Below are 12,814 nucleotides of genomic sequence, written 5' to 3'. Positions count from 1 at the left end.
AATGAACTCTGAGTCTGAAATTACCCGACTCAGAAGTTTGTTATGTGGCTTTCCAGAACCAATTTAGTATAAAGCTAGATGTATTTTTGACTAGCAATAAGACTATCATGGAATCCACATAAGACAGTTGAAAATTCAAATTTAAAAAAGGAACTATTAGTAATTAAATATCAAATTATTCAAGAATCCTTGGAATTTGATTTCAGATCTCTAGAAAGTAAGTGTTTTTTTCTTCCCCCAGTGTCTATCTTTTGTGCAAATCATTTTACAAAATGTTTCATCTGATCATTTCTTAACCAAATTACTTGTGGAAGCTTTAAAGAATATCATGGCATGAAGTTAAAATCTAGGAAGTTTTGTTATTATCAGCATGTCAGAATGCTGAGAAGGATACCTGTTCTAAAAATTCAAATACAACAGGGTACAGATCTGATTACCTATATAAAGTCTCTGTCAAGTTAAATGGGAATAAATTAATTTGAAATCCAAAGACAAATCTTTCTTCCTTTTAGTATTAACAATAATGTTAATAGCCACCATTTACTGAGAGCCTGCTACCTGCCAGACATTTCATGCAAATTCTACCCGAAAACACTTAGAAGAAAAGTGAACCTAGGAGGCCAAATAGCTGGCCAAAGCTACATAAGAAGTAATGGAATTCAAATCCAGGTCAATCAGGTTCCAAAGGATAAAAGTTAATTCACTCCTATGCTAACAACATGTCATACTGAAAGACTGAAACAAATTTCTACAACTCTCTTTCCTTCTTTGAACTGTGGAAGGATAAATGGTTTAAAGCATGTCTCATCACCTCCTAGCACTGCCATAACCATTCTTTAACTCACTGCTTGAAGTCTACGGTATGTGAAATCTATGCTTTTCAACATTTACTTTGATACTTCCAAAGTTAAACTGTTTGAATAGCATACAGTAGTAAATTTCTTTATCCTCAAGTCTAGATGAACACGTTTTCATATAAGTTTCCGAACTGTGTGCTACATAAAATCAACTACTTTCCCCTCAACACTTAGAGGTAACCTCCACAAAAAGGTTAAAAAGCCAGAAAATTAAGAGCAGCTTACTTTTAGGTATTAAATACTCCGAAACTAGTTAAAAAATAAAGAAACGGATTAAAAGGGGGTTCTCTAAATATTTGATTAAATACCAGTTTGGTAACATCAATTTCAAGTCTGAATTCCAGAAAGGAAGGAAAGTGAAGGAAAAAAGAACTTCAATTCAATAAAAATTCTGTTCCACCAGCTCCGCAAAATTTCACGGCTCATCTGCATTCTCTTAAAGCTTCTTCATTGATGGTACTTATTTAGAAAGGATTAAGAGCCAAGTTTAATACAGAAATTATTTAATTATATCTGTTTAGGACAGATGTATGTGGCCACTTATTCTGGCATCAAAGTAATTAGCATTAAAGATCAAAGGCTACTTGTGTGAATCCAGAATACAAACTTGTTTGGATTCTATGTCATGGAACCACAGAAAGAATCCAGTAAGTCAACTTTCACTGAATTTATTTATGCCTGTCATTTCCTTTGGGGCAAATTCATTTTACAGGCTGCTGGCAAAAGAGACTCAAAACTGGTCAGTTTTTATTGTTTGGTATTAACTCTTTCAGGATCAGCCATAGAGCTATAGCTAATTCAACCATGTTGCTGGTTCAAAAGAGAACTTAATTACATTAAGCCAAAGGCATTTATAAAATCAACTGACAGGAAAGAGAGATTAACTGCTATTATGATGTTGCTCCTGAAGCCAGGAACTAGAAAATCTGGATAAATTATGATAATTAGAATACCTCAGAAGAGAAAAGCTACCAGCTACTTTTTGTTCTTTACTAACCTGGCAACAAAATTTCCTTTTCTTTTATTTTCCACTTAAGCTCTTGTGCTACAGTTTTACTGTTATTATGAAGAGAATGCTGTGAGCAGTCTGGAGAATGGTTGCATGTGTTTACTCAATTACAACAACTCAGGGATGGCAGGAGATTCCCAAGGGCATCTAATCCAACTATCTATCCACAGAGAGTGATCCTTTCACCACCATATCTCCATTAAGTAGCCAAAGGATGGAATGTTCTCTACCAATTAAAAGTAGCACACTCCATCTTTAGAGGACTCTCTTAGAAAGTTTGTACTCAGTGACAAAGTCTGTTTCTCTATTGCTTTTACCTTGTTGTAATACCTAAAAGTCATGAAAAACAAATCTAACCTTTCTTTAATATGAAGTCCTTCAAACATCTAAAGAGAGTGACACTCTCCTACCGCCATTCCTTCATATGTTCCTAATAGAAAATACTACTGAGTCCCATGTCTGTTAGGCAAGCTGCAAAAAAATTAATTTATGCATATTTTAAATTATTTTAATTTTTAAAAATAATATTTAAAACTTTGAGTTACCCAAACTATTAGATACCAACTTTAAATTAGTAAGTTGATGCTCAAGCAAAAACTTCCTTATAAATAAATGTGTATGCCTGTATTAAATCTCAAAAAACTCAGACACAAGACTATTTTTAATACTAAAATTAAATAAATAATTGCCCTTAATTGTCCCTAATGTAAACTAGTGAAATGTTCACACAAAAGGCTATGTGTTAACTAAAAATTTTAATAAATATTTAAAATACCTTTCTATAAAGTTTTGGGGCTTTGTTATGAAGTTTATTTGAACAGCAGGATGCATTCTAAATTCTTGAGTTATACAGATGAACTCCCTTCTATAACTTTGATAACTTTCAGCCAAAGTCAAACAAAAGAAAAAAAAAAATTCAGATCTTCTAAACGAAGACAGAAACTCTGAATTTTAAAGGCATTTAGTATTTGGTCATCTGATTTCTGTAAGATGGAACTGAGATGGACTGCATAATCTATTTCAAGGTCCTCAATTTCAATGTCAGTAGAAATTATTTATAACATTTCATCTGTAGTTTAGTGGTTCATTAAATCCTCAACTGACTACCTGTCACAGACTGTTTTGAAATGTTAACACCATCTAAATTATCCTGACAAAATTATTAAACATTCACACACAATCACTTACCCAAGACTCATGGTATAAAACTGTTAGCAGATAGAGTGCATAATCATAATTCTGTCTCTTTAAAGGGCACCTGTAAGAGAAAGAGAGAGAGTAAGTCAAAATTTTAAAAATTCAGTCATTAAAATAATTTGCAAAATATACAAACACTAAATACAAAGGATAACTTATATTCAGGTATTCTCTATATTCAGGGAATATCCTACCTTTTATTTCTCTTTGTTTTCATCACTAATGGGAGTTATTTGTATCTGATAATAGTTTTACACTATTTTTAATATGACTGTGTCCAATCTAAGTGCCCTTCACAATCTTGGGGCAAAGAGTCTGCTGGACAGTGTGAGTGTATCTACTGAGTTCATTTTAAAAATAGAGATAGACTAAAGACAGTGGCTAATCAAAACGTTCATCTTGATTTCTCCAGAGCCAAGTTTTAAAAAAATAAGCTATGCTATTCAATGCTATACTGAAGTTGTTGTATTTAAAATAGAATTAATGACCTAATACTAGATAAAACTTCTATATAAATATGAGATAACAAATTAAGCTTTTAGAAATCATTAATTCCAATTTCTTTAAATATAAAATAAAATCATCATTTGACAGGAGCATATCGGTGGCTCAGTAAGTTAAGCATCTGCCTTTGGCTCAGGTCATGATCCCAGGGTCCTGGGATGGAGTCCCATGTTGGACTCTGCTCAGTGGGGAGCCTGCTTCTCCCTCTGCCTGCTGCTCCCCCTGCTTGGACTCACTCTCTCCCTCTTTCTGTCAATTAAATAAATAAAATCTTAAAAAAAAAAACAAAGCCATCACATGACAAGTGACTTTAACAGTACTCTGCTTATTCTACATATTTAGGTTTAATAGTTCTCTAAATAGTTGCTACCATAAACACACACCCACACCCACCAACACTGGAAAACTTAGGGAAAAACTCTGTCAGATACTTACAGAATTTCAAAGAGCAACACTTTAAAAGTAATTTTTTAAGCTGCACAAACTAAAAACTCAACCTTATTTTACATTTTCTAAAGACAGTAAAAAAGAATATTACTAATATATCTCAAATCTATTTTCCCCCATACTATAATACTCTAAAACCAGGGTTCCCAAGTTTTTTCCACCCCTCATTATTGCCTCCATTTATATATGCCATACTACTTCTTCTCACCATTAAGAAGGAGGACATAAAACTTAAATGACTTCCAAGAGCTTTGAAACTAGAATGGGAAGGGAGAGAAGATATCTCCCCACTTGCTTTTCTCTAAAGGCAGGTCTTTATATTTTGACATAATTCAGAAACAGCCAAATATGGTAAGATAAAAATAAAATAATCCTGGGGCACCTGGGGGCTCAGTCAGTTAAGTGTCTGACTCTTGATTTTGCTCAGGTCACGATCTTGGGGTCACAAGATCATGCCCCGTGTTGGGCTCCGTGGTGGGCATGGAGCCTGTTTAAGATTCTCTCTCTCCCCCTTTCCTTCTACCCTTCCCCGCCTTCCAGAAACAGAAATAAAATAACCCTTTTGTAAAAACATACCAATAACCCTTCTTCACCTCAAATAACACAATTTATAAATTCATATGAGGTAAATTTAATACTGTTTTTATGAAGCAAATTCACTAAAATTCTTATTTACAAAATTGCCTGGGTAAATTAAATTTCTGTATTTAATCATTTAAATTTTGAACTGAAAGATCTTTGACTTTGTAAAATTCAGTTTAAACCTTAATCACTAGCAAATCACACTTTTGTTCTCTTCTAACATCTTCCCTGAGTCTTATTCACATGGATATATTAGAATCCAGACTGAAAAATAACAATAATAATTTAACTAGGCAGTTAGGCAAGCCTCTCCATGTCCATAAAGAGGACAGCAACAGTAGACTAGTGTGAAGATATTAAACACATGAAATGTAGGTGGCTGGGTGGCTCAGTTGTTAAATGTTTGCCTTTGGCTCAGGTGATGATCCCAGGGTCCTAGGATCCCAGGTCCCTACTTGGTGGGAAGCCTGCTTCTCCCTCTTCCACTCCCCCTGCTTGTGTTCCCTCTCTCACTGTGTCTCTCTCTGTCAAATAAATAAAATCTTTAAGAAAAAAATAAAATAAATAAACACATGAATGGGACAGCTTCACTGACCTAATACGTTAGTTTATGTTGATGTATAAGGCTACCCCGATTTTTTTTTATTGTTTTAATTTCTTTTCAGTGTACCAGAATTCATTGTTTATGTATACCCCGATTTTCAATGTCATTTCTTAAGGAAAGGACTGCCAGAAGACTGGAAGATAATAAAACAACACAATGACCAATAAAAACAACACAATGACCAATTGGCTGAACTTTTCTTTACCTGTCTGTTTTGATGGTAAGTACATCTGTAGTCTTGCAGTATCGCTCTCCCACAAGTTTAATGAGTTTCTTCTTTGCATGATCATCTAAATTCAAACTGGAAAGTTTAACCTTAAAAATACAAGAAAAAGTTATTTGAAAAGAATTATTTCAGATACTTTGTTTAGTGAAAAGAAAACCCCAAAACCCAGTAACAATATCATTTAATGTTAAACTAACCAAAAAGAAACTTTTGCCACCTGTACCGTTGTCTATGTAGAGTTAGCAAATGGCATGCATTATGAAGCCTGATCTTACTCATGGGGAAAAAAAAAAAAGGAGGAGGAGGAAACTGTTTTGAGTTGAAAGTTCTGGGCATTAGCACCTTTCCTGTTAAAACCAATAAGTCTCTTAAATAAATGATATTACAGCTTATGAGTAGCACTAAGAATTAAACTCAATTAGTATTAGTAAAGCTGGAATATAAGAAAACTGGGATAAAACAAAAATGCTTTAAGATATTTCCACCATGCAATTATGAGACTTTTATCATTGCAACTTGCTTAGGGGTATTTATTTTAAAAGGTCCAGGTATCTCATGGAAGATGGTATAGAGCATTCATGAAGGATCAAGACATTTGAAATTCAGCTCAACATTTCTCAAAATGTTAATACTAGTCCCAGAGGCTGTTAAGTAGAATTATTTCTCGGGGCGCCTGGGTGGCTCAGTGGGTTAAAGCCTCTGCCTTCCGCTCAGGTCATGATCCCAGGGTCCTGGGCTCGAGCCCCACATCGGGCTCTCTGCTCAGCAGGGAGCCTGCTTCCTCCTCTCTCTCTGCCTGCCTCTCTGCCTACTTGTGTTCTCCGGCTGTTAAATAAATAAATAAAATATTTAAAAAAAAGAATTATTTCTCTAAAAAGGCTATTTTTGTTGAATATATTCAGATAATACAGAGTTAAACTGGGTTCTTTATAGAAGGACTTCTTAGAAGTGATAATATGCTAATGAGCATTCTGAAATTTCAAGACGCAGGGTTCTTATGTAACAATTTCCAGATTTATCTGACCTCATATTCTATTTTTCAAGGGACAGTTCATGGAATTAGTCTTCCTTAAAACATATTTTGGGAAACACTGGACTACATGAACAGTTTTTAATTTGGAGAGAATTATGGCATGGATTGAAGGTATCTAAAAGAAAACTAGACTTGACATAGAAAAATAGGTTAGATACTAGAATACAGTTAAGTAAGGTAAGCCACACACTGTTTTTCCATGGACGGCATTAAGAATAAGAAAAATCCATAACTATATGAAGAGAAAAAAAGGCTCAATAAGATTTTACAATCACATCTACTTCTCGTTAGCTTCCATAACCCTGCACTTCCCTCAAGACATTATAGCAGAAGAGCTTATTTATTTTTCCATTTTTCCCACTAGCCTGCAAACTCTCCAGGGTAAGAACGGTATCAGTCCCATTTTTGGTGATGGCCTAGCACTTAAAGAACATATGACATGTATTTGTTGAATGAACACATAAATGAAAAAAAGAAAGGATACATGTTTTTTTTAAGCACTGTGAATTTTTATTTGAACTAAGAAAATATAGGAAATAAATAAATAAAAATATACTTTTAAAGAATAAATGCAGGAAAAACATTGACTATTAAATATCAACCTACAGAATGGTCCTATGTGCAGGCAGTGCAAATTACCACAGTCCCCTGGAAAGAATACGTATCAACAACCAGGTTATCAGCTTGAGGTATAAGAAATATAATTCTGATTATTAACAATAAGAATTACTTAAAAGGAAATAGTCAAATGAATGTACCCCTAATTATTAACATACTTGTACATATGCATACATACAGATACAGTACAAAGAATAGTTTTTACGTTAGAATAAGAGAATGGAATGATTTTTTTCCTTTTAAAACTCCCTTCAATGTAATCATTTTCAACAATAAATTTAAAAATTTACAATTTAAAAAATTTAAGTGTTCTAGCTTTTTATGTAAGAAGTAGTAAAAAAAAAAATGGCACCAATGCTGATTATTGTAACTGCTTTAAAACTAACATTCACATTAACACTTTGAATGTTCAAAAATTATACAGCGTTTATGCCAGAAACTCAAAATATTTTAGAGCTATGTGGTACACTCACGCCACCTGCTAGCACTCAAAGGCACTGCAAAATTGTAGTCATTAAACTAGATGAACAGTCTGACTCTGAATTTGAGCAGCAATCATTACCATTCTTTTTCCAAAATTCCAAGAATGCTTGGACTTTTCTTTTGCTACATTTTAAAGCATCAATACTGTATTAACATTATCCCACAAAACAACACTGACATTTCAAATCATAGGAGATCATGGTTTTATGTATATACTTTCAAATGCCCATATTTAAGAGTTACATAAATTGAGAAATAAACCTAATTGTGTGAAGTACCTTCTCTATTTAGAAGCACAGTACGTCAGTTAAAGAACTATAGTTATATACAAAAGACAAGACCTGGGTTTGATTTCTAGATTTGCAACTTTATTTGCTAAGTGACCTTAAATCACTTGATCTTACTGTTTCCTCATTTACAAAACAAAGTACTCACAGGATTTTTGTCAGGAATAAATGAGAATAAATAGAAGAAAGCCATTTTTAAAGAAAAGTCCTACACAAATATTGTTTTTAATTCAGCACTACCTTTATAACTATCAAGAAAAATATGATACCATCTTTCTTTCTCTGAATTTAAAAATTTGAGTATCTTTTTTTTTTAAAGATTTTATTTATTTATTTGACAGAGTGAGAGCGATCACAAGTAGGCAGAGAAGCAGGCAGAGGGAGAGGGGGAAGCAAGCTCCCCACTGAGCAGAGAGCCCGATGTGGGACCCGATCCCAGGACCCTGAGATCATGACCTAAGCCGAAGGCAAAGGCTTTAACCACTGAGCCACCCAGTGGCCCCGAGTATCTCTTAATATAGTACTTTATACTATTTGACTGGCTTCACAATATTACTTTAAATCATGCCAGGCGACACCTGGTTAAATATCTGACTCTTGATTTTGGTCATGATCTTGGGGTTGTGAGATCAAGCCCCACACTGGGCTCTGCACTGGGCAAGAAGACTGCATGGGATTCTCTCTCCCTCCCTCCCTATACCCCTGAAGTGAACTCAGGTTCTCTCTCATGTTCTCCCCCCAAAAAATAAATAAAATAAAAAAATAAGTCACACAGGAATGCACATGCTTTAGTCCCACTGTTTTACCTACTTTTACCCTTGAACTACATGATACCATTCAGGACACCACCACTGAGCTTCAACTGTCAGTGGGTAGAGTGAAAAGAGTCCGAGAAGGGCAGATGTGAGTTAGGAAAAGAACACAAAGAAGTGATGAAGGTTTCACATGGTGGTATAAGACAAAAAGGAGACAGGAGGCCCCTGGGTGGCTCAGTGGGTTGGGCCTCTGCTTTTGGCGCAGGTCATGATCTCAGGGTCCTGGGATCAAGCCCCACTTTGGGCTCTCCACTTAGCGGGAGAGTGCTTCCCGTTTTCTTTCTGCCTGCCTCTCTGCCTACTTGTGATCTCTCTCTCTATCTGTCTATCAAATAAATAAATAAATAAAATCTTTAAAAAAAAATCTTAAAAAAAAGGAGACAAAAGTGGATGGCGGCCTGATAGGTAAGTGGTATCTTGTGGGATACTTCAAATAATGCAGTTGGATTATTTTTATGTAAAATAAAATAAACAAACAGAACAAGTAGGGAACCAGATGTCTATTCTGGTACTGAAGATTAAGGCCCACAAAAAGTAAGGCAAAATTCTAGATTTCCTGATTCTGAGTTCAGAGATTTTTTAAATCACTTAACATGGAGCTTGACAACAGCTGGTTGTTATTATCATCATTATTATTAAAAAGAGGCAACATTTACTAAATTATTAAAAATATATCAGGTATTAATTACCCCAGGTACTTTTTAAAAAAATTTTTAAAAACATTTTTAGGTAATCTCTATACCCAACATGGGGCTCAAACTCACATCCCTGAGATCCAGAGTCACATGCTCCTCTGACTGAACCAGCCAGGCGCCTTACTCCCTAGGTAATTTATATTAACCTGTGGAATGTTGGCCAAGCATAATTTTAAGGTTTCCCCCCCTTTATCTAGATTTTCTAAAATTTATACAGTAAACATGTATTGTCTTTTGTGATTTTAATATTTTCAATTTCTCCAAACATATAAATATAATGCTATGATATTTAAACTATTCTAGGGGGGAAAAAAAGGCTGACGAGCTTTGTAAATTTATTTCATAAAGAAGGCACAATCCTGATACCAAAACCTTTCAAAGAAAGAAAATTACAAATCAAACATGGATGTACCTCTAATAATATTTCTAGAAATTAAAGTTTATCTACTTGTTACCTTATAGTGTAAAAATGGTTGCGAGACTGTCAACATATCTTTGCAGTCCACATGGAATGTTCTTTTTCATTTTTTTTTTAAGACTTTATTTGACAGACAGAGATCACAAGTAGGCAGAGAAGCAGGCAGAGAGAGAGGGGGAAGCAGGCTCCCCGCTGAGCAGAGCCCGATATGGGGCTCGAACCCAGGACCCTGGCATCATGACCTGAGCCAAAGGAAGAGGCTTTAACCCACTGAGCCACCCAGGAGCCCTTTCTTTTTCATTTTTTAAAAAGATTTTATTTATTTGACAAAGAGACAAAGAGAGAAGGGGAGGGAGGGAGAGAGAGAGCACACATGAGCAGGGGGAGGGGTAGAGGGAGAAGCAGGCTCCCAGCTGAGCAAGGAGCCCAAAGTAGGTCTTGATCCCAGAACCCTGTGATCATGACCCTGGCCAAAGGTAGCCGCTTAACTGTCTGAGCCACCTTAGGCACCCCAAACATGAACTGTTCTGATTTAAAATAAAAACTACATGGAGTACAAAATCTAATTTTTTGAGTGTAAAAAAAAAAAAAAAGGAGTCTCTACCTTTGCTATGATATGATGAAATGGCACTTTACTGGTGAGGTTTTCCTCCCCAAAATACATACCAGTCTAAGCATGAGAAGAAAATCAAACAAATCTAAAATGAAGTACATTCCACAAAATACATAACTAGTACTTCTCAAAACTGTCAAGGTCACTAAAAACAAGTAAATTCTGAGAAACCACCACAGTCAAGAGGTGCCTAAAGAAATCTGAATAGGGGCACCTGGGTGGCTCAGTCTGTTAAGCATCTGCCTTTGGCTCAGAGCATGATCCCAGGGTCCTGAGACAGAGCCTGGTGTCAACAGGGCTTCCTGCTCAGCGGCAAGCCTGCCTCTCCCTCTCCCATGCCCTCCAACTCATGTTCTGTCTCATGAGTGCTGTTTCTCAAATAAAGAAATAAAATCTTTAAAAAGAAAATCTGAATAAAGTATGAACTTTAATTAATAATGTATCAATATTGGCTCGTTGTAATAAATGTACCACAATAGTAAAAATGTTAACAACATAAGAAATTTGGTGTGAAATATAGGAGGATTCTGTGAACTATCCTTGAAAGTTTTCCATAAATCTAAATTTTTTTTAGTTAAAAACAAAAAAACAAAAAACAAAAACCCATCAGGTAACTGCTCTGTGACTGCTGTGTGAGAAAGCTATGCCATGTGGATCAAGACTCTTACCGGAGAAAACAGTGGTTTCAAATACTAACTTGGAAGTTACTACAGCAAGACACTTGGAACTGCAATAGTATGTGACATGCTCTGATGGGTAGGAGCAGGGATTTAATGTTTCTCCAAGCAACAAACGATCCTAAATAAAATGCTAACAGAGCAGATCCATAGTAAGGCAAAAGAATGATGTACTATGAAATAATCAGGGTTCAGAACACTTCAGTAAGTGTAAATACAACAATATAATTCATTACTACATTAATTCAAAGGAGATCATTTCAAAAATGCTATAGGACTAGGACACATCGTTAACATAATAGAGGCTATTATCTCAAACTGAATACCAGTGTATACTTAGAAGCTAAAAGCCAGAGGCACATCCATTGTATAGAACAGCATAAAGGACTACATAAACATTATTTTAGAAGTTTCACCTAATGAAAAAGACAAAAAGAAAAGATAAAAACAAGGCATAGATATTTAAAAAGGAGAATTAAAACCACTCTTATTTATCACTTATTTCTTAAGAAATCTCTGAAAGAGTAAACAAAAAGCCCAAATATTCAGATTTTGGTCTCTTATTATATATCAGTGTTCAGCCTCAAACACTCTCTTAGCATAGAAAAGACCCTGATTTACGTTATATTCTATGTAGCCATGAATAATATATTAAAGAGGGGCATTTGGCTGGCTCAGTCAGTAGAGGATGTGACTCTTGATCTTGGGGTTTTGAGTTCAAGCCCCACCTTGGGTATGGAGATAACTTAAAAATAAAATAAAAAAAATAATATTAAAGAGTGATAACTTTGTATGCTAACAGATGGTAACTGCACTTATCATAGTGAGTATTTTGTAATGTATATAATCATCACTAGCTTGTACACCTGGTATTAATATAATTATGTATGTCAACTATACTTCAATAAAAAAATTAAAGAATGTTTAATAACCTTGGAAAAATTTTAATTCACATTGTTAAATAAAAAAGAGCAAATAACTAATCAAATATAGTATCATCCTATTAACATACACAAAGGTTGACTATATATATACTAAAATGAATTCCAGTAGTCAAGGTTATTTATAAGTAGTAGAATTAGAGGCAATTCTATTTAATACTTTAAAATTTTCACTGTTTTCCAAATTTTCTACAGTATCAGTTTTCTATATATAAAATGTTATTTTGAATTAATGTATTATAATAATTCTTATTTTTAGAAAAATATTCCTTACCCTTAAGGTTACTACTCGTGCTTTGGGGTTTCGGATAGATGGTCCTGCTGAAACATAATCAGTTGTGTCCACTTCAATGGGAAAATGCTTCTCACATTTTTCATCACTGTCCAGAGCAGCTGGCCACTCAGTGCAGAAATCTGAGAATTAAGAAAAATAATCTCAAGTATAGTTTCGCCAAGTACATTCTCGTTGCAATGTGCGCTACCAGACCAAATCACTGAGGGAGATGACTCTCGAGCTACATGGAATGAAAGAGCAGACTCTCTTCTGCACCTCACAAACACATCATCATCCTTCACCCCTTTTCTTCTCAGATGAATCCTAGTTAGGGAATGTGATTAAATGAAAGACTCAGATAACTTGGGTTTGGTGAGGAGCAGTAAGCTTTGATAAAAGGAAGCTATGACTTGATAGAAGCTTATTATAGCTTTGCACATACCCAGTTATGGGGCAGTTTAATCCCCCCTCACTCACCAACTAAAAGCAAACAGTTCATAGTGCTCAGAGTGTTAATTATTTTTGAGAAAAGCA

At 34.8% G+C, this 12,814-nt stretch overlaps 1 protein-coding gene across 2 annotated transcripts in view; it reads right to left on the bottom strand.

Moving 5' to 3' along the window:
* Positions 1-12,814, bottom strand: part of LOC123389961 (28S ribosomal protein S35, mitochondrial) — a 62,953-nt gene that overhangs the window by 34,544 nt on the left and 15,595 nt on the right. For both annotated transcript variants that reach the window (XM_045073056.1, XM_045073057.1), the window contains exons 5-7: positions 12,281-12,420; positions 5,406-5,515; positions 3,055-3,124 (exon numbers count right to left, since the gene is read on the bottom strand). In XM_045073056.1, coding sequence (XP_044928991.1) covers positions 3,055-3,124; positions 5,406-5,515; positions 12,281-12,420 — 320 coding nt within the window. The remainder of the gene's footprint in view (positions 1-3,054; positions 3,125-5,405; positions 5,516-12,280; positions 12,421-12,814) is intronic.

This window comes from Mustela putorius, unplaced genomic scaffold (assembly GCF_011764305.1).
Source record: "Mustela putorius furo isolate JIRA1106 unplaced genomic scaffold, ASM1176430v1.1 tig00537227_pilon_pilon_pilon, whole genome shotgun sequence".
Lineage (NCBI taxonomy): Eukaryota > Metazoa > Chordata > Mammalia > Carnivora > Mustelidae > Mustela > Mustela putorius.
Note: the sequence above shows the minus strand (reverse complement) of the source record. Positions and strands in the feature narration are given on the sequence as shown.